The sequence below is a fragment of the Megalobrama amblycephala genome, linkage group LG17 (assembly GCF_018812025.1).
Source record: "Megalobrama amblycephala isolate DHTTF-2021 linkage group LG17, ASM1881202v1, whole genome shotgun sequence".
Lineage (NCBI taxonomy): Eukaryota > Metazoa > Chordata > Actinopteri > Cypriniformes > Xenocyprididae > Megalobrama > Megalobrama amblycephala.
The window spans coordinates 904,151-927,903 of record NC_063060.1 but is presented as its reverse complement, the minus strand read 5'-3'; the positions used below and the strand labels follow the sequence as shown (position 1 = coordinate 927,903).

Below are 23,753 nucleotides of genomic sequence, written 5' to 3'. Positions count from 1 at the left end.
ATACTAAAATAGCAAAAAAAACAAAAATACTAAATAAATACTGAATACTAATACTAAAAATCATAAAATAGTACAAATAATTACAAAATACTACAATAAATACTAATGCTAAAATAGCAATAAAATACTAAAATAAGTACTAATATCAAAAATCATAAAATAGTACAAATAACTACAAATTACTAAAATAAATATTAATATAATAGCAATAGCAATATAATAAAATAGCAGTATATAATAAAATAGCAACAAAAACACAAAATACTGAAATAAATACTAATACTAAATAGCAAAAAATACCAAAATAAATACTGAATATTAATACTATAAATCATAAAATAGTATTAGTACAAATAATTACAATACTGAAATAAATACTAATACTAAAATAGCAAAAAATACTAAAATAAATACTGAATATTAATACAAAAAACTAAAATAAATACTGATACTAAAATAGAACGAAAAACTAAAATAAATACTAATACCAAAAATCATAATAGTACAAATAATTACAAATTACTAAAATAAATACTGAATACTAAAATTAGCAAAAAATACTAAAATAAATACTAATACCAAAAATCATAAAATAGTACAAATAATTACAAATTACTAAAACTGAATACTAAAATAGCAAAAAACACAAAATACTAAAATAAATACTAAAATAGCAATAAAATACTAAAATAAATACTAATACCAAAAATCATAATAGTACAAATAATTACAATACTAAAATAAATACTAATACTAAAATTAGCAAAAAATACTAAAATAAATACTAATACCAAAAATCATAAAATAGTACAAATAATTACAAATTACTAAAACTGAATACTAAAATAGCAAAAAACACAAAATACTAAAATAAATACTAAAATAGCAATAAAATACTAAAATAAATACTAATACAAAAATCATAATAGTACAAATAATTACAATACTAAAATAAATACTAATACTAAAATTAGCAAAAAATACTAAAATAAATACTAATACCAAAAATCATAAAATAGTACAAATAATTACAAATTACTAAAACTGAATACTAAAATAGCAAAAAACACAAAATACTAAAATAAATACTAAAATAGCAATAAAATACTAAAATAAATACTAATACCAAAAATCATAATAGTACAAATAATTACAATACTAAAATAAATACTAATACTAAAATTAGCAAAAAATACTAAAATAAATACTAATACCAAAAATCATAAAATAGTACAAATAATTACAAATTACTAAAATAAATACTGAATACTAAAATAGCAAAAAAAAAAAAAACACAAAATACTAAAATAAATACTAATACTAAAATAGCAAAAAACTATGAATAAATACTAAATACTAAAACTAAACATAGTAAAATAGTAAATCAGCTATTGAATCAAATGAGTCTGTTACAATGAGTTCAATGAGTTGTAGGGATAAACGATATTTAGATATAAGTGTTCATGATCAGAACTGTATATTCAGCGAGTTACTTCTGTGAAATACTGTTGGATGGAAAGAAATCATGATCACAATTTTTTTTGTTTTTAATGTTTTCCGTATCAGTCAATTGTGATGTTTTCAGATGTTCATCCGCCCCAAAACAACACATAAAACAAACCTACAGGTTGAATTCTCCAGTGCCAACAGCGGCTCTTGGCCAGGAAATCTGTGAAACCGTTACCTGCTCCACGTGACGTTCTGCGGCAGCGGGTTTCCATTCACTGCACATCTGAGCTCTGATCCGGTGTGACCGATCCTCCAGGAGCCAGAACTAACAATCTCTGCATCCGGAGGAACTGTTTTCACATAGAAAACAGCCATCTTAAACTGTAATCTTTATTTATATAATATATAATAATAAATTATTTATTTTCAGTCGATGTGTGTAGGGAAACGTACAGTGCACGACGAGCTGGTTGCTGATTCTGCGCGGGCCGTCCAGAGCCGGATGCCACACCAGACAGTCCAGCTGACGGCCGTTCATGCTGCGCAGAGGGTGCAGGGAAAACTGAGAGGTCACGACCCCGTCCTCTCCGCTCCGGTTCTGCGACTGCCCGGGAATTTCCGTGTCCCAGGACAGGCGCGGCGGAGGGTGTCCGACCGAACGACAGGAGGCAGCCACACGGAACGACTGCCCTTCCTGCAGGATCACGGGATCCAGCGAGGAGATCGGCAGACCTAGAGAAGGAGAAACAATAGTGTGAAACTACTGCCTGTTATTTTTAAACTGGTTCGTTCAGAAGATGATGTTGATTCTGTACTGCAGATTAACTGATTAACAAACCTTCCTTTTGTACACAGAAGTCAAATGGAGCTTGGGAAATTCAATGGAGATGTGAAAAGAGGGGCTCTTACTCCAGACGGTCAGGCTGATTTGTCTCTCGAAGTTTCCGGAGGGGAAGGTGGAGATGTGGCAGGTGTATGTGGCCTGATCCGCCTTCTTTGTGTTCAGAATCAGCAGCGTGGAGTCGACCGTCGGCTCAGAGCTCTCGAACTGAACACGCTTCAGGAAATCAGCAGACGCTGGGAGAGACAAACAAAAAGAAGAACATCATTACATTCATATACATAACTTGGTTCTTATAAAAGATATAAAAAGTGTCACTACACAATGAATTAATGTTCCAAAAACTGTATTTTTTCAAAGTGATGCCATAGAAACTTCCCCAGCTCAAATCTGTGATGTTTTTTCTGTAGAAAGACACACATAAATAGTGATGAAAGCCAAAATATTAAACGTCACAGATGTATATTTACTGAGTAATCCAGTGTTTTGTAGAGGAGGGTCAAAATGACCATTTTCACCTGAGATTTGGAGCCAAATTAGAGGGGTTTAAAGTGACTTTAGAAAGATGGCAGCATCATTATATTATTTTCACACAGAGATTGGAAGATCTATTAGTGAAATCTGTTGACTTTATCAATGTGTGTTTCATTATATGCCAACAGCGACGGCTCAAAAATGGCAGAAAAGCACTTCTTGTGTCTCTTTGCCTCAAGTTTGCATGCCTGAAACTCAAGAAGTGTTAAAGATATCTTAATATCCTTTTAGATTCTGGTTCTTAACAAACTTTTCTTCTGGTTTATTCATTTTAAAGGCCCTCGATGGTTCAATCCCAGAGATATGGAGATCTTAATGCGGCTCCATGAGCAAATTGTACACATTTTCAGTGGTCAAATACCAAATGTGGTTCACTTTGCATAGAGCTGATACTTTTTGCATTTAAAGATGAATATCTGAAGAACAAATAATGTTGAAACTAGAAATGTATCTCATGTTTTTCTGTCAACTCATTTGCATAAAACAAACCTGTCCGAGTGCCATAAATACTCCTTTTCCAAAGTTTGCATGCCTGTAACTCTAAAAGTATTCAAGATATCTTAATATCCTTCTAGATTCTCATTCTTAATAAACTTTCCTTTTGAAATTTTAATTTGCAACGCCCTATATAGTTCAGTCCCATAGATATGAGGATCTCAAAGCAGCTCCGTGTTCAAATTATGCTTCATGTTAAAAAGGTGAACAACTGACCAATTTGCTCATGGAGCCGCTTTAAGATCTCCATATCTCTGGGATTGAACCATCGAGAGCCTTTAAAATGAAGAAACCAAAAGAAAAGTTTGTTAAGAACCAGAATCTAAAAGGATATTAAGATATCTTTAACACTTCTTGAGTTACAGTCATGCAAACTTGAGGCAAAGAGACACAAGAAGTGCTTTTCTGCCATTTTTGAGCCGTCACTGTTGGCATATAATGAAACACAGATTGATAAAGTCAACAGATTTCACTAATATATCTACCAATCTCTGTGTAAAAATAATATAATGATGCTGCCATCTCTCTAAAGTCATTTTAAACCCCTTTAATTTGGCTCCAAATCTCAGGTGAAAATGGTCATTTTGACCCTCCTCTACAAAACACTGGATTACTCAGTAAATATACATCTGTGACATTTAATATTTTGGCTTTCATCACTATTTATGTTTGTCTTTCTACAGAAAAAACATCACAAATTTGAGCTGGGGAAGTTTGGTCATAACTCATAACTGAGTGCCAAAAACAAACATTTTTCTGAAGTTTGCATGCCTGTAACTCAAGAAGTGTTAAAGAAATCTTAACGTCTTTTTAGATTCACAGTGATGCCATAGAAGAAGCAATTTTGGTTTCAGTGATCATGTCTTCTCTCAGCTCGAGCTTTACGGTGAATAACACGTTGGGTGGATATTCTTTAAAGCAATGCACATCGACACAGATGGCAGATGTGAGCTGCTCCGGTCAACACAATGCAGCATTGAAAATATCCGTCATGACAAACGTCTCTAGGTGACAGACACACGTCACAACACAATGCATGCGAGAGTGTTTCCATCGGCCAATTCAACAAAACTGCTGCGGGGAAGATGGTGTTTGTGTCTGTTTGCGCTTCTTTGAATGGGAGGTGATTTACAGGTGACAAGAAGAGCATGAATCACCTGAACGCATGTTTGTGTCAGAGAAAATAAAGTTCCTGTGAAGATTTTTTCCATTGTGAAATATGATCCAGACTGTTCCTAAAAGGGTGTGAGATTCACTCGACTAGTTTGTGTTTATACCTTTAGGTCCTTCAGTAAAGTGTCCTATAATGATCTGCTCTTTCTCCCCTCCTGGTTTCTGTCTGGACCAGGTCACCTGCACCACCTTCTCCTCGCCCTCCACCACATACCGGCAGGGCAGCCTGGTCTGCGTGTCCGAGAACGAGCGCAGGGCCGCGGATGGAGGCGGATCGATGAACTCGCTGTGAACACAGACTGAGAAATAAAGAGTCAGTGAGTGAACATCTGCAAACATCTCTGACCGGGTTTACGATTACAGACGGGTCAGTGTGAGAGAGTTAATAATAAACCCACGCTATCGTGATCCTTTACTCTCGCCGACAAACATGTCACAAAAACCCAAGGACGTTCCCATGCGGCACAATGAGCGAGTCAGATATGAGCCCGAAAACAACCAATGCTGAATGCAAATAATAAAATACACTCCATATGGTTGGTTTTTGACGTCAAAAACATGTTTAATCAAAGTGTTTTGGTGTAAATTCATCTGTCAGTTTGCATGTGTTTAATGTTTTATATCATGCATCAGGTTATGTCTCATATAGTCTGATATAGTGAGAATATGGAGGAAGAAACAGCTTCAAAGGCCCAAACTGAGCAAAAATATGCAATATGGTGTAGATGCAGATATTTATATGAGATTCTGATGCTTGAAATCTTTATAACAGTATTGGGTCGTTCTGTGTCAAATCAACCAAATTTCATAAACTTCCCCAGCTCAAATTTGTGATGTTTTTTCTGTAGAAAGACAAACATAAATAGTGATGAAAGCCAAAATATTAAATGTCACAGATGTATATTTACTGAGTAATCCAGTGTTTTGTAGAGGAGGGTCAAAATGACCATTTTCACCTGAGATTTGGAGCCAAATTAAAGGGGTTTAAAGTGATTTTATAAAGATGGCAGCATCATTATATTATTTTTACACAGAGATTGGTAGATATATTAGTGAAATCTGTTGACTTTATCAATCTGTGTTTCATTATATGCCAACAGTGACGGCTCAAAAATGGCAGAAAAGCACTTCTTGTGTCTCTTTGCCTCAAGTTTGCATGACTGTAACTCAAGAAGTGTTAAAGATATCTTAATATCCTTTTAGATTCTGGTTCTGAACAAACTTTTCTTTTGGTATCTTCATTTTAAAGGCCCTCGATGGTTCAATCCCAGAGATATGGAGATCTTAAAGCGGCTCCATGAGTAAATTGGTCAATTGTTCACCTTTTTAACATGGAGCATAATTTGAACACGGAGCTGCTTTGAGATCCTCATATCTATGGGACTGAACTATATTGGGTGTTGCAAATTAAAATTTCAAAAGGAAAGTTTATTAAGAATGAGAATCTAGAAGGATATTAAGAGATCTTGAATACTTTTAGAGTTACAGGCATGCAAACTTTGGAAAAAGAGTATTTATGGCACTCGGACAGGTTTGTTTTATGCAAATGAGTTTACAGAAAAACATGAGATGCATTTCTAGTTTCAACATTATTTGTTCTTCAGATATTCCTCTTTAAAATAAAAAAGTATGAGCATATGCAAAGTGACCCACATTTGGTTTTTGACCACTGAAAATGTGTACAATTTGCTCATGGAGCCACATTAAGATCTCCATATCTCTGGGATTGAACCATCGAGGGCCTTTAAAATGAATAAACCAGAAGAAAAGTTTGTTAAGAACCAGAATCTAAAAGGATATTAAGATATCTTTAACACTTCTTGAGTTACAGGCATGCAAACTTGAGGCAAAGAGACACAAGAAGTGCTTTTCTGCCATTTTTGAGCCGTCACTGTTGGCATATAATGAAACACAGATTGATAAAATCAACAGATTTCACTAATAGATCTTCCAATCTCTGTGTAAAAATAATATAATGATGCTGCCATCTTTATAAAATCACTTTAAACCCCTCTAATTTGGCTCCAAATCTCAGGTGAAAATGGTCATTTTGACCCTCCTCTACAAAACACTGGATTACTCAGTAAATATTCATCTGTGACATTTAATATTTTGCCTTTCATCACTATTTATGTTTGTCTTTCTATAGAAAAAACATCACAAATTTGAGCCGGGGACCTCTGAGTTGATTTGACACAGAATTACCCCCATTTAATTTCAATATCTGCCAATAAAGATGATATTTAAATGCTTATTTTTATGATCAAATCTCTGTAGTTTTAAAACATATCATGCAATGCAATAATGATTGAGAGATGAACAAACGCCTGATGATCATATCATGATCTTTCTAACAAATGTTGATAATCAAGTAAACTCAGTTGCTTCAGTCCAGTTGAAATATTACTAACATTATCAGAGTTATTCTTACGTTTACTTGATAAAAATCAGTGCAGATTTCACAGCAGAAAGACACGATCTGAAGGAGGACGTTTGTACAGTAATATGAAAAGACTTTTACTTGATAAAGTCTATCAATCAGAGACAGAAGGAGTGTAAGAGATCGTGTCCGACAGGTTTATCAGATCATTTTTTATCAGATATGATACAGAAGGTGTTACGGATTTAAGCACATTATGTTTCGGCTGTAAGTACAGCGATACAACTGCTCTCAGTCACGTTTAATTTACATATCAACTCCATATCAGCCATTTCTCATAAAGTAAATAAAAACAGACTCAAATGAACTAGTTTTCATGCAGTAATAGTTTAGAGCAATAAAATGAACGTGAAGCAGCAGAAAAACAATCTCTTTAAACTGCTTATACAAGTTCTGTATAGTGGAAGGTTTGATTTTTAGGATATTTCTGCTCATTTTGGAACGGTTTTGGATCCACTTCATGCTCAATGTAAAATCATCCTGAAGCAAAACTAGTTGTGAAGCTCGACACTCGTCTCTCAAAGTGAGACAGAAAGCAGAAAGTGAGACAGAGAGAATGTCATCTTGCAGTTCTGGTTATTGTTTGTCTTCGTCTCAGCTGACAGACACTGTGAACACAAACACTCTGACACGCCACACGTTTAAAACAACAATACATACTTCAGCTTCACACACACACACACACACATGTACATCTACTTTCTAACTTCAGGACATTCATTGACTCAATGCAGTCTCTATATCTTTACTCTTTCCCATCACAACTAACTTGAACCCTAAACCGACCCTTGACCTCACACACACGCATTTAAACAATTTATTTAAATCCATTTAAGAGAAATAATTACAACACACTCACACTCACACAGTTCTGAACTTATTTCCTCCACGACAGTCATAAATCAGTAATGGTTTTTGAGGCTGGTTGAAGTTTAATGAAGAATGTCGCTGCACCACATAACAGATCAATCACACACACACACACACATATGGACTCCAGTTGAAACACAACTATATTATTTATCTGCTCTTAGTTAGTTTGTTAAAACATTAACTAACATTACCAGATACAACTTCTGACTTCAACAATGCATTAGTAAATTAACATGACTGTTGTTCATTGTTAGTTCATGTTGATAAATGAGAGTTTTGTAAAGTGTCACACATTTACAACCTAACTAATGAACTAAATAACTAAGCACACAGTGTCTTACCCATGAGTGTGAGGATGAGCACACAGATGCAGGTCAGTAGTTTGGTCATAGTTTATTCTGTCAGTATTTCTCTGTTATTCCTCAAGGATCTCCTCATGTCCTCACGCGCTTCTGATAATCCATGTCAAACTGTGCTCTTAAGATCTTCCATTTCTCAACATTTAAAGGAATAAAAGATAATAGCAGTGTCGGATCTGTCATGAAGCACAAGCTGAATTTCTCCAGGAAGATCCCGAGGATGATAAACTCATGATTAAACTCTGTTTGAAGTCTTTGCTCAGGTGAGCGTTCACACACCTGCGTGTTCACGTGGACTCCACCCACTGCTACGCTACGCGCGCGCACACACACATACACACACACACACACACACACACATAAACACACACACACACACACACTCTCATACTGAGTGACCTTTGGGTTGTGCACTAAACTATGAACTCATATTTATTCTCTTTACATCAGGAGGATTTCACTGATCTGAACACTGTCGAGTTTCATCGGAAGTTTGAGGAATTCGCGTCTTTTGTTTTGTTCGGTTTAGTGATGCAGAAATGAACAGGACAAACCAGTTCAGATGCACATTCTTGACATTTTATGAACAAACCAACAATCAGGCGAAGAATTTAAAATCTAATCAAGCGAGACATGCAGAGTTTGTTTTTACTTTATAGTGTATTATTATTATTATTGTTATTTTTACTATTATTTAATAAGTATTTTTTTTATTCATTTTAACATTAAACTAAATAGGCCTACATATAAATTACATTTTTAGAACTTTTTTTTTTTTTGCGTTTTATAGCGCCATCTGCTGGTCAAATCACATTATACATACATACACACACGCACTTAAAATGCTCTATTTTCGTGCATTAATTTTGTAATTAGTATACTAAAAATTCTTACTTCTTAAGATCATCTTAAGAACATGTAAGTGTACTCAACTGTGCTATTTTGAGACAGCATGAAATATGAACTTAAATGTACTTTTATTTAAAAAAAATGTATTTAGATATCACTTACAGTACATTTGAACCCATAGTGGTAATTAAATATATTTTTTAAATACAGAGATAGTATATTAAAAACAAAAAGTACTAACAAAGAATTTATACAAAAAAAGTACAAAATTAGTGCACAAAAATAGAGCAGTTTAAGTACATTGTAGTAGTATATATTTCTAGTATATATTTTCTCACCTGTGTGTATATATATACAGGTGAGAAAAAAATATATACACAGGTGAGGGAAAAAAAAAAAAAAAAAAATATATATATATATATATATATATATATATATATATATATATATATATATGTGGGACATTTTTTGCATTTCAGACTTCTGTAACATATTGCGACGTGTAGCCAAAACATTAAATCCACATCCAATACCATTTTAAAAACCCCAGGGTGTGTCCTAATCAAATCAAAAGAGAAAATGCAGATAACACATTCATAAAAGAAATTATAGACATATTAGTGCAAGTCGTCTGAGAAAATCTGCAGCTTCCTAATGTGGGACACTGGAAAGTCTGATAAAAGGCCAAAATCATGGAGAATAATAAAATCTTCTGAAGTTAGTAATTCACTTGAATGAATGAGACGTATAATTGAACATCATCAGACAAATTATACAATATGATGCAATTTTTATTAAGACATTAAGCAACTATTATCATAGGCCTGTTATGTTGTGTAGATTCCTGATGGTTCTCTCGTTTATTTAACAAACACAAACAACAAACACAGACAAACACAACAGGCCTATTTGAAGGCAAAATATAAAATCTTGCAACTTGCAAAAAAAAAAAAAAAAAAAGCTACAGTTTGAACAAACTTTGAGTTCGATTTCTTTCTCTGATTCTTCCTCTCTCTCTCTCTGCATCTGACAATCTCTCCCTGTCTTTGTGATCTGAAATACTCTGCATGAATCAATCATTAGATGCATCAAATAAAGTGGAACGGCTTTATTGGTTTTCAACAGACTTTTTAAATTCAGAGATATTTTTTCATTTTAAGACACCTTTAGTATACTTCCTTCTCTCTCACACACACACACACACACACACACACACACACACACACACACACACAACCACAAGACCCCCAAGAATAAAAGTTTCCATGAGCTTAAACATCTGCAGTAATATTGCATAAAAACATTTAAACGCTGTAAATAACATTTTGTCCAACAAGCCGTGCTCCTCCACACACTTTAGTACTGTCCCACATTTCAAAACCACGTTTCCTAAAGTGGGACACTAGAAAATTGGATTAAAAAAATATAAAATATATAGTTTATATATACAAAGTTATACTATTTTTTGATGGACAAACATTTCATAAACACATTAGGCCAAAAAGTAGCAGGATTGTTTTGTTCAAAATTAATTTATATCAGTTTAGACAAATCTCTGGGTGGTCTTCACACAATGTACTTCCTGTTTGATGGTTGCCCCACCCTCATATATAAATGGATATTTGAGAGGTCATGTGATTTTGATCACATGACACCACAGCTTTGCTTAACCATAGTTTCACTGGCATTCATGTATTTACGGAGATCTACAAACTCTAGACCTCAGGTGTCCCACTTTAGAGCAGTTCACCCTATATAGTCATGATACAATTTTTATGACATATAAAGTCAAAATGATTACTTACTGTTTACTTACTCCAAATTAGTAAGTCAATTTAAATTTTTTAGCTCATAATTCTGACTTTTTTAAGTTGTAATTTCATATTTTTGTCATAATTTCAACTTTTTAAAGCCACTTTCAACTTTTTAGCTCATAATTCTGACTTTTTAAGTCATAATTTCACATTTTTCTCATAATTTCAATTTTTTTTAAGTCATAATTCTGACATTTTAAGTCGTAATTTCACATTTTTGTCATAATTTCAACTTTTAAAATCATGATTTCAACTTTTTATGTCAATTTCATTTTTGTCAATTTCAATTTGTCCTAATTTCACATTTTTGGTATTTCATTTTTTTTAAAATCATAATTTAAATTTTTTTGTCATAATTCTGACATTTAAAGTTGTAATTTGACATTTTTGTCATAATTTCATTTTTTTGTCATAATTCTGACTTTTTAAGTCGTAATTTCAAATTTTTTACATAATTTCAACTGTTTATGTCAGAATTCTGACTTTGTAAGTTGTAATTTCATATTTTTGTCAATTTCAACATTTTAAAGTCATAATTTCAACTTTTTGTCATAATTTCAACTTTTTAAAGTCACTTTCAACTTTTTAAGTCATAATTCTGACTTTAAGTCGTAATTTCACATTTTTCTAATAATTTAAATTTTTTAAGTCATAATTCTGACTTTTTAAGTCGTAATTTCACATTTTTTGTCATAATTTCAACTTTTAAAATCATAATTTCAACTTTTTATGTCAATTTCATATTTGTCATAATTTCACATTTTTGGCATAATTTCTTTTTTTTAAAGTCATCATTTCAACTTTTAAAATCAGAATTTTAACTTTTTGTCAATTCTGACATTTAAAATTGTAATTTGACATTTTTGGCATAATTTCAACTTTTTAAGTCATAATTTCAACTTTTTGTCATAATTTTGACTTTTTAAGTCGTACTTTTAACATTTTATGCCATAATTTTGACTTTTTAAGTCGACTTATGTCAAAAATATGACTTTTTTAACTTGTTTTGCTCATGATTGTGTTGGATTGGATTTGTTTTAAGTTATATTTACATGATCTTTGCTCTACATTCAGCAGATGATTTTGTTCAAAGCCACACCAATCGATTCCTCTTCAGGAGGAAATGACATCAGAAGAGCTCAAAGATCCACTAGAACAGGGAGGGATTTCAGGAAGTCTTTAACGATATGAGGTATAATATTTCTTCTAATCTTATCCAGTAACAAGGACACTTATTGGACACTGTCCTAGTTAGAAATATAATTTTATTATGTTAGCATAAAGAGCCTTACACACATATTTTACAGATTAACCATGACGTCTGTCTCAAAGACACATGCTGATGACGAGGACAGAGATTAACGAAGCTTCATTATGAACAGAGCAGGCCGGCGTTCTCAGGAACAGCTTCAGGCCAGAGGCTTTTTCTTCATCCCATGAAGAGTGTCGTAGGTGTCCTGATCACGACGGCCCAGATCCTGACGGACGACACACACTGATCAGACCTGGCATTCACTCGTCAGACTACAGGAAGATCATAAACTCAGCCTACCTGATAGATGTCTCCGTCTCCTTTCTGAAAAACACAAGAGGACAGTGAGATTCTGAGAAGAGTCTTGCTCAAGACTGTGTTTCTTCCTCTTTCTGTTCCTCTTTTCTCAGTCATTTGCTCAACAGATGAGAGGATAAATGTGAGAGAGAGACGCTGCGCTTCAGCAGGACACACACGGAAGCCCAGTTACACGGACAAAACATGCAATTATGACACAAAAACTCAATTATGATGCAAAAACTCACAATTATGACACAAACTCAACAATATGAATCAAAAACTCAATTACTCAAAAAACAATTATCACACAAAAACTCACAATTACGATGCAAAAACTCACAATTATGATGCAAAAACTCACAATTACGACGCAAAAACTCACAATTATGACACAAAAACTCACAACTATGACAAAAACTCAACAATATGAATCAAAAACTCAATTACTCAAAAAACAATTATCACACAAAAACTCACAATTATGACGCAAAAACTCACAATTATGATGCAAAACCTCACAATTATGATGCAAAAACTCACAATTACGATGCAAAAACTCACAATTATGATGCAAAAACTCACAATTATGACTCAAAAACTCACAATTATGACACAAAAACTCACAACTATGACAAAAACTCAACAATATGAATCAAAAACTCAATTACTCAAAAAACAATTATCACACAAAAACTCACAATTATGACACAAAAACTCACAATTATGATGCAAAAACTCACAATTATGACACAAAAACTCACAATTATGATGCAAAAACTCACAATTATGACACAAAAACTCACAATTACGATGCAAAAACTCACAATTATGACAAAAACTCAACAATATGAATCAAAAACTCAATTACTCAAAAAACAATTATCACACAAAAACTCACAATTATGACGCAAAAACTCACAATTATGATGCAAAACCTCACAATTATGATGCAAAAACTCACAATTACGATGCAAAAACTCACAATTATGATGCAAAAACTCACAATTATGACTCAAAAACTCACAATTATGACACAAAAACTCACAACTATGACAAAAACTCAACAATATGAATCAAAAACTCAATTACTCAAAAAACAATTATCACACAAAAACTCACAATTATGACGCAAAAACTCACAATTATGATGCAAAACCTCACAATTATGATGCAAAAACTCACAATTACGATGCAAAAACTCACAATTATGATGCAAAAACTCACAATTATGACTCAAAAACTCACAATTATGACACAAAAACTCACAACTATGACAAAAACTCAACAATATGAATCAAAAACTCAATTACTCAAAAAACAATTATCACACAAAAACTCACAATTATGACGCAAAAACTCACAATTATGATGCAAAAACTCACAATTACGATGCAAAAACTCACAATTATGATGCAAAAACTCACAATTATGACTCAAAAGCTCACAATTATGACACAAAAACTCACAACTATGACAAAAACTCAACAATATGAATCAAAAACTCAATTACTCAAAAAACAATTATCACACAAAAACTCACAAATATGATGCAAAAACTCACAATTATGATGCAAAAACTCACAATTATGACTCAAAAACTCACAATTATGACACAAAAACTCACAACTATGACAAAAACTCAACAATATGAATCAAAAACTCAATTACTCAAAAAACAATTATCACACAAAAACTCACAATTATGACACAAAAACTCACAATTATGACAAAAACTCAACAATATGAATCAAAAACTCAATTACTCAAAAAACTATTATCACACAAAAACTCACAATTACGATGCAAAAACTCACAATTATGATGCAAAAACTCACAATTATGATGCAAAAACTCACAATTATGACTCAAAAACTCACAATTATGACACAAAAACTCACAACTATGACAAAAACTCAACAATATGAATCAAAAACTCAATTACTCAAAAAACAATTATCACACAAAAACTCACAATTATGACGCAAAAACTCACAACTATGACGCAAAAACTCACAATTATGACAAAAACTCACAATTATGACAAAAACTCACAAATATGATGCAAAAACTTACAATTATGATGCAAAAACTCACAATTATGACACAAAAACTCACAACTATGACGCAAAAACTCACAATTATGATGCAAAAACTCAACATTATGACAAAAACTCACAATTATGACAAAAACTCAACATTATGACACAAAAACTCACAAATATGATGCAAAAACTTACAATTATGACACAAAAACTCACAATTATGACACAAAAACTCACAACTATGATGCAAAACCTCACAATTATGATGCAAAAACTCACAATTATGACCAAAAACTCAACATTATGACAAAAACTCACAAATATGATGCAAAAACTCACAATTATGACACAAAAACTCACAACTATGATGCAAAAACTCACAATTATGATGCAAAAACTCAACATTATGACAAAAACTCAACATTATGACAAAAACTCAACATTATGACACAAAAACTCACAAATATGATGCAAAAACTCACAATTATGATGCAAAAACTCACAATTATGATGCAAAAACTCACAATTACGATGCAAAAACTCACAACTATGACGCAAAAACTCACAATTATGATGCAAAAACTCACAATTATGACACAAAAACTTACAACTATGACGCAAAAACTCACAATTATGATGCAAAAACTCACAATTATGACACAAAAACTTACAACTATGACGCAAAAACTCACAAATATGATGCAAAAACTCACAATTATGACAAAAACTCACAATTATGACACAAAAACTTACAACTATGACGCAAAAACTCACAAATATGATGCAAAAACTCACAATTATGACAAAAACTCACAATTATGACAAAAACTCAACATTATGACACAAAAACTCACAAATATGATGCAAAAACTTACAATTATGATGCAAAAACTCAACATTATGACAAAAACTCAATTATGATACAAAAGCACAATTATGACGCAAAAACTCACAATTATGAATACTTTTTATCTCATAAATGACTTGATAGTACGTCTTAATTGACCTTTTGAGTCATAATTATAAGATTAAAAAGTCAAAACGAGGTAAAAAGTTGAAACTGACTTTCTATGACTGCGTCAATGTAAAACTTTTAAGTCAGAATTTCAACTTTTTTTGTCATTTTCAACTTTTTATGTGATATGTATTTTCATCTCATAAATATGACTTAGAAGGTTAATTCAGGGTGATTGGGACACATTTTCCAAGTCATCTCGATGGCGAAAAGTGTCCCAATCACCCTGAATTCACCCTATGTCATAATTTTCAATCTAACTTTTTATGTCATTATGAGATTAAAGAGTCGAAATGAGTTCAGGTGAAAACGACTTTTTATGACATCTTTCTATGAGTCATTTCAACTTTTCAAGTCAGAATTTTGACTTTTAAATGTCAATTAAGTCATATTTCCAACTTTTATGTCATAGTTATGAGTTTTAAGTCATAATTATGTGAATATTTTGACTTTTTATGTCATAATGACTTCCTAAAGCATGTTTTTCCATGTTTTACGTGGCATAAACGGGCTTCCATACGTTGTAATGTGTGTTTGTTCATGTACCAGGTTTGTTTTTATTGTGAATTCATCACAGATATTGAGCATCATGTCAAAAACATTTACAAATATATATTTGTGCTTTTGAAAGGAAGTCAATTTTAAAATCGGAGTAGATCCTTCCGCAGAATTCTTAAGATGTTGATCTGGTCCAGAACATTTTTATGATTGTAAATTTGATTGTTTCTTTTGGGTGGATTTGTGTTTCTCTCAATTAACAAAGTTAAAATGTGTTCTTTAGTTTATTAATTCTTTAGTTTATTTAAAAATAATTATTTTTACATGAGAATAGAATCCTGGAAGTGCTTCAAAGTGCGTCTACACATTTCACAATTAACTATGGTTTTACTTCTGATGAATTTCTGTAACTCAATAGAGGAACTTAAACTTGTTGCCGCATATTTCGTTTTCATAAAATAGTTTTTCAGTTTCATCACCAACTATACAAAATAGGGCATTTAGGAATAATTTTATACTGTAATGTAAACATGAACCGTGTAACATAAACGGCAGTGAATTCAGAACAGCAGAAATGAGTGATTGAGTGATAAAGTGTGTTTGCTAGTGTTCTGGAAGAATGAGTCGATTTGAAACATGAATGAAGTGTTTTAGTAGTTTTAGTGCATTATGAATATAAAATGAACTGCTGTGAAGCTGAAAGTTGGTTAGGAGAACTGTGAAAAAGTTACCCAAGTATTGAGAAATGCGTCTGTCAAAAAAAACCTGCATGACTTCCTATTAACATGTAGCTGCTTAAGCGACGTATAGTCAAAGTCTAGAGTGGAGCGTTGAAATAAAGTGTGTTTATAGCTGTATAAACCAATAATAGAGTTTATGGAATGTCCCCATTTAGACAGCTAAATGTGTGTGTGTTTTCAACAGCTCTCTGTGGTCAGCGGAAGAACAGAACAACAGAAACAAAGCGACCACAGACAGATGAACATGAACGCACCTTTGAGAAGCTGCTTTGAGACGAAATCATCTGTGAACACAAGAACAATCTCATTACCTTCATCAAACTCGTCAGGTCAACATCAAACACACATTCAGATGGACTAACGTTACAAATCAGACATATTTTCATCTAATCTTGAGATTACTCAGATTTCACGTCACGTAACTGCGTTGTGCTCCAGTTTGTTTACGAAACTTTAAACTGAATATGAATTAGTTTGTAGGAAAGTTTGTTGTCTTTGAATGTTGGCGAGTCAAACTATGTCTGAAAGTTGGCGTTTTATTTTTATGTAATGTTTTATTGTAAAATAGATTTTAAAAATATAGATTTTACATAACATACAAACTTTTTAATTTCATGCATTGTAAAAATAAATGTTGTTTAACTTAGTAAAACTTTGAGTTCATTGAAATTAAAAATGTGAGTTAATACAATGAAGGCGATTGGTTTATTCAACAGAAACTCAAAATATTATGTTATCTGAACCACTTTAATTATTAAAAATTTTAGTTAATACAATGAAGGCGATTGGTTTATTCAACAGAAACTCAAAATATTATGTTATCTGAACCACATTAATTATTAAAAATTTTAGTTAATTCAATGAAGGCGATTGGTTTATTCAACAGAAACTCAAAATATTATGTTATCTGAACCACTTTAATTATTAAAAATTTTAGTTAATTCAATGAAGGCGATTGGTTTATTCAACAGAAACTCAAAATATTATGTTATCTGAACCACTTTAATTATTAAAAATTTTAGTTAATTCAATGAAGGCGATTGGTTTATTCAACAGAAACTCAAAATATTATGTTATCTGAACCACATTAATTATTAAAAATTTTAATTAATACAATGACGGCGATTGGTTTATTCAACAGAAACTCAAAATATTATGTTATCTGAACCACATTAATTATTAAAAATTTTAGTTAATTCAATGAAGGCGATTGGTTTATTCAACAGAAACTCAAAATATTATGTTATCTGAACCACTTTAATTATTAAAAATTTTAGTTAATTCAATGAAGGCGATTGGTTTATTCAACAGAAACTCAAAATATTATGTTATCTGAACCACATTAATTATTAAAAATTTTAATTAATACAATGACGGCGATTGGTTTATTCAACAGAAACTCAAAATATTATGTTATCTGAACCACATTAATTATTAAAAATTTTAGTTAATTCAATGAAGGCGATTGGTTTATTCAACAGAAACTCAAAATATTATGTTATCTGAACCACATTAATTATTAAAAATTTTAGTTAATTCAATGAAGGCGATTGGTTTATTCAACAGAAACTCAAAATATTATGTTATCTGAACCACTTTAATTATTAAAAATTTTAGTTAATTCAATGAAGGCGATTGGTTTATTCAACAGAAACTCAAAATATTATGTTATCTGAACCACATTAATTATTAAAAATTTTAATTAATACAATGACGGCGATTGGTTTATTCAACAGAAACTCAAAATATTATGTTATCTGAACCACATTAATTATTAAAAATTTTAGTTAATACAATGACGGCGATTGGTTTATTCAACAGAAACTCAAAATATTATGTTATCTGAACCACATTAATTATTAAAAATTTTAGTTAATTCAATGAAGGCGATTGGTTTATTCAACAGAAACTCAAAATATTATGTTATCTGAACCACATTAATTATTAAAAATTTTAATTAATACAATGACGGCGATTGGTTTATTCAACAGAAACTCAAAATATTATGTTATCTGAACCACATTAATTATTAAAAATTTTAGTTAATTCAATGAAGGCGATTGGTTTATTCAACAGAAACTCAAAATATTATGTTATCTGAACCACATTAATTATTAAAAATTTTAGTTAATTCAATGAAGGCGATTGGTTTATTCAACAGAAACTCAAAATATTATGTTATCTGAACCACTTTAATTATTAAAAATTTTAGTTAATACAATGAAGGCGATTGGTTTATTCAACAGAAACTCAAAATATTATGTTATCTGAACCACATTAATTATTAAAAATTTTAGTTAATACAATGAAGGCGATTGGTTTATTCAACAGAAACTCAAAATATTATGTTATCTGAACCACTTTAATTATTAAAAATTTTAGTTAATATAATGAAGGTGATTGGTTTATTCAACAGAAACTCAAAATATTATATTATCTGAACCACATTAATTATTAAATTGATTTGACAAAAGAAAAAAATGTTGTGATAACAAATCATGAAAGTAATTTTTTACAGTGGCATCATCATTTAAATAAAAAGGTTTATATAAATAATTATTTAATATAATTAACTATATTAATATGATTCATATAGTTATCGGTGTCTCACAGTACTACTAAATGCAAGAAAATAATGTTTGTGTTTTTTATTTCTGGGTGCATTTAATTAAAGGGTTAAATTTAGGATCAGACAAATGTGAATTTTCTTTTTGTAAAATGTAAAATGTTTTGTTTTCATTTCTGTAAATCTAATTAATGTAGAGATCAACAGATGAATGAATTAATAATTGCAAAAACTGCAATTAGATTATTCTTACATTGCAATATAAATAAAAGAAATAACATAAAAATGAAGTGAGTTTGTGTTTAAAACAAGAACAAATATTTGCCAATGGAGTCAAAAAAATAAACTTAATTCAAAGAGAAAACAAGATTTCTATATTGGGTTCTTGTTTTAAACACAAACTCACTTGATTTTGATGCATTTTGATTTTACTTAATATCTAAATTCATTTTGTTTCTCCAGTAAATGTATCTTGATTTAAAAATCTTTAGATATTTGTGCTGGAAAACAAGACAGAAACACTGAGGAAGAACAGAGTTTTTGCAGTGTGTGTAAACATAACATATAAATGACGGGTGTAAAATGACACTAAATATGGTGGTAAATGCAGTATCTGAAGATCTGAGGTTGCGAAATGATGCGTCACCTTCAATCTGCAGTAAAGGATGGTCAAAACGACGCCGTAAATGATCAGAATCCCGTCCAGAATGTAACACACATTTCCACTTGCATCGTTCTGGGCGGCTGAGAAACATATAAAATTGATTAACAATGTTAAATGTTTAAAACATGTATAATTTTAAATGTTTATAAATGCAATTTTAAATCTTTAAAGGAACATATTATAATGTTTAAATATTTAAAACAATTATTAATATATTAAAATGTTTAAAGCACAATAATTTTATAATATGTTTAGATGTTTAAACATACATTCTCTACCCAATACACTTGTGTAAATTAATTCAGTCAAAATCAAGAAAAGTAAACATACCTAAAATTGAAATTAAATTCACCACTTCTTGCAACATGATTCAGTAATTTGTTTAATCAGGAGCAAAAAGAGGCCTTTTAATTGGTTCTTTCCTAAAATAATATTAATGCTTTTCCGGAGGAACGTCACAGACGTGTCGGTCAGTATCTCTCAGTCGGATTTATGATAATCTTACCAACTCGTCCAGCGTTGAGCAGAAGAATCAGACAGAAGTCCAGCAACTGCATCTTTCCTCTGAAGTGAGAAACAGAGGGAGAGTCGAGCAGAGAAGAGTTAAGAGGAAGAGTAACTGTGGCAGAGAGATGCAAGTGTCACTTAACAGGAAACTGTGGGCTGTGACAAAGTGTCCGTTCAGAGACACCCAAAATACACACATGCAATTTCACACCAGCGTCCTTTTTTCTTTTTCTTTCTTTTACCTCTCATGCACTTACACCAATAAAACCCAAGCGCAGCTCCTTCCTGTTTCTCAGAGAGGTGAAGGACAATTTAAGATAAGAGCTTCTGATCTCAGCTGGAATCTCATATTTCTCTCCGACACGTCATCATCGCAGAAAGTCATGTTTTTCCCACAGTACTTTTGTCACATTTATCTAAACATTCTTAAATCAAGATGCATTTAGTGGAGAAGCAAATTGACTGAAGACATTAGTCGTGTTTTCTGAAAAATGTATCAAAATGAGGCCAGTTTGTGTTTAAAACAAGAACAAATATACGCCGATGGGGTCAGAAAAATAATCTTAATATAAAGGGAAATGTTTTGGTTACTAACCAGATAACGGTTCCCTGAGATTGCATCAGTTGCTTTGAGGGAAATTCAGTTTCTCTGAAATGATGAAGCCTGATTGAATCGCAGACATTTCAGCCACAGGGCCATCTGCCTATATAAAAAATATATATACACTACTGTGCAAAAGTCTGTATTTTCACCCTCAAAAATGGTTTTAAGCCAGTTATTTATATCTTTTGCCAAACATTCATTTTTGCCATTAATTGTAATAATCCAGTGAGATTTTTGATTGCACAACTGAGATCTGATCTCACCATCATCGAATCCGTCTGTGATTACGTGAAGAAACAGATGAAACTGAGACTAGCTAAATCCAGAAGAACCGTGTCTTCAAGATGCTTGAAGAAACTTTCCCGCAAAGCTACAGTACTGTGAAGAGTTTTAGGCACTTGTGTACAAATGCTGTAAAGTGAGGATGCTTTCATAAATAGATTTTATTTATTAATTAACTTCTATTAAAGGTGCAATATGGAAGAATTTTGCAGTAAAATATCTAAAAACTACTAGGCCAGTGTTATATATTTTGTTCACTTGAGCACTTACAATATCCCAAATGCTTGCAACTATTTGTAAATCGTGAGAAAATTGCAATTTTAACCAAGGCTGCGGGACGTGTGAGGAGTCGCCTGTTGATTGCGTCATACCCGCGTTACCATCGGTTTCCGCTTTTATTTTGTAGAAACCATGGAAACACCAAAGACGCTTTAATATTTACATGTTTTAATAGACAAGGGAACAATTGTCTTGATATATTTATAGACAGAAAACGAATTGTTTTATATAGCTCAACACATTTAGTCTAATTTTCTTAATTTTTTCATGCTTTACCATGCCTCAGAGAAAAACACTATTTTGTCAAGTAGCTAATGTAGCATAATGAGATGCAGCTTTATTTTTAATAACAGTAATACAGCATTTTCTCCATCATACAATACGTTTTAAAATTAATTGCATGCCATTTATCAACACAATCATCCAGCATTTAATATGATATTGTAAAATCGATCTATCTTACTGCAGTGTGTAACAGTGTCTCACAGCAGCCGCCGAGCGAACGCTCAGAGTAACGTTATAACATCATTTTCAACACTATCTAATATGATAAACAGAGCTGCGTTACCTCATACTCATGACCGGAAAAGCGGAAGCGGCTCCGGCGACTGTGTCATAATAAAAGTCCCGCTGCTCGTGAGGCGTGTGTTGATCAATCGCTCCAGCTCCTCGTTCAGCTCCACAACACTCGCTCCTGCTCTGCTTCACACTACAGTAACGTTAATAATCACATCCATGAACATGATTTCTTCCCGAGTCCTATCCCGATTATTTTCCATTGGCCGTAGGTTTGCCACCTTCAATACAGAAAAATAAGGGACGCCAGCCGCAGCGGGGGCCACGATGACCACAGTCCCGATGGTGTGCCAGTGGTGGTATATCATAACTTAAAACATATTTTCATAAAAATATTAAGATTGATACCAATGGACATTATAATAAGATATCTGCTATTGAAATCAGTGTGAAATCAGTCTCTCACTATCACAACTTAAGTGGTCATATTCAATACACAGCTATGACAATAATAAACATAGGCCAACAAAGTGTGACTGAGACCACAAAAAAATAAGCTTTTGGAGGAACTTGTGAGATGTGAACCATATTTTATTAACTTATTAAATTAACAGATCCATAACTTAGTAATTATAAATTAAACAAATTGTAAATTGTCATTTGTTGTGAACAAAGATTTTGGCTAAAATATTTGTCATTGTTTGCAGTAACACCATCCAAACAGTGAAACCACACCTAAATAACTGGAAATGATATAATATCTACAAACATTTCTTATTTAAGTAAAACACTTAACAACATTTTTATTATTGGTAAGTACATATATTTATGTATTTATTTATTCCATTTTTATATTGTCTATTGTTAATTCTATAGTATTGAATGATGCAATTATTTAAATTGGTTAAGCATAACAAATAGTTGTTTATTTTATTCACATAGGTACTATATTTTGATTAAATATGTATTAAATATATATCTCTTATTAAAGTACTGCTTATGTGTCTGACTGTACAACTTAACCTTAATAAACAAATCCTACCATAACATGATTAATGTACATTATTAACATTATTTCTTAATAGGCAGCATATGAAATCTAACGTTATCAATCAAAAACTTGAGGTGATAAAAAAAATCAAACCATGATGGCAGCGAGTATTACCCAAGCAGGGGCAGAATCAGGACGTGTCTTCACACAATGCGGGTGGGGTGATTTGCATGGGATGGCATGTGACTAATGTGGATGCACATCTCGATATCGATGCTAAAACGATTTATTTAGAGATTTATCATATGCAGATTAAAGGGTTAGTTCACCCAAAAATGAAAATTCTGTCATTAATTACTCACCCTCATGCTGTTCCACACCCGTAAGACCTTCGTTCATCTTCAGAACACAAATTAAGATATTTTTGATGAAATCCGACGGCTCAGTGAGGCCTGCATAGCCAGCAATGACATTTCCTCTCTCAAGATCCATTAATGTACTAAAAACATATTTAAATCAGTGGATCAATATTAATATTATAAAGCCACGGGAATATTTTTGGTGCGGCAAAAAAACAAAATAATCACTTATATAGTGATGGGCGATTTCAAAACACTGCTTTTGTATCTGAAAAAACGAAACTGGTGCCGCGTTCGTTCCGTAAGTAGAA

The 23,753-nt window shown here is 31.9% G+C and overlaps 2 protein-coding genes across 3 annotated transcripts in view; both read right to left on the bottom strand.

Annotated features, from left to right (window-relative positions):
* Window positions 1–8,872, bottom strand: part of nectin4b (nectin cell adhesion molecule 4b) — a 30,175-nt gene extending 21,303 nt beyond the window's left edge. The window contains exons 1-5 of one of the 2 annotated variants that reach the window (XM_048164076.1): window positions 8,147–8,872; window positions 4,597–4,791; window positions 2,359–2,526; window positions 1,903–2,181; window positions 1,685–1,799 (exon numbers count right to left, since the gene is read on the bottom strand). In XM_048164076.1, coding sequence (XP_048020033.1) covers window positions 1,685–1,799; window positions 1,903–2,181; window positions 2,359–2,526; window positions 4,597–4,791; window positions 8,147–8,195 — 806 coding nt within the window. In that variant the 5' untranslated portion in view covers window positions 8,196–8,872. The remainder of the gene's footprint in view (window positions 1–1,684; window positions 1,800–1,902; window positions 2,182–2,358; window positions 2,527–4,596; window positions 4,792–8,146) is intronic. The other variant, XM_048164078.1, reaches the window with a different exon arrangement.
* Window positions 8,873–12,075: 3,203 nt separating this feature from the next.
* fcer1gl (Fc receptor, IgE, high affinity I, gamma polypeptide like) lies at window positions 12,076–20,675 on the bottom strand. The gene is made up of 6 exons (XM_048164246.1): window positions 20,654–20,675; window positions 20,410–20,523; window positions 19,887–19,984; window positions 16,929–16,958; window positions 12,380–12,403; window positions 12,076–12,305 (listed from the first exon to the last, which is right to left on the bottom strand). Exons 1-6 carry the CDS (start codon window positions 20,658–20,660, stop codon window positions 12,237–12,239), a joined length of 342 nt encoding a protein of 113 aa, XP_048020203.1. The 5' UTR covers window positions 20,661–20,675; the 3' UTR covers window positions 12,076–12,236.
* Window positions 20,676–23,753: the final 3,078 nt, after the last annotated feature.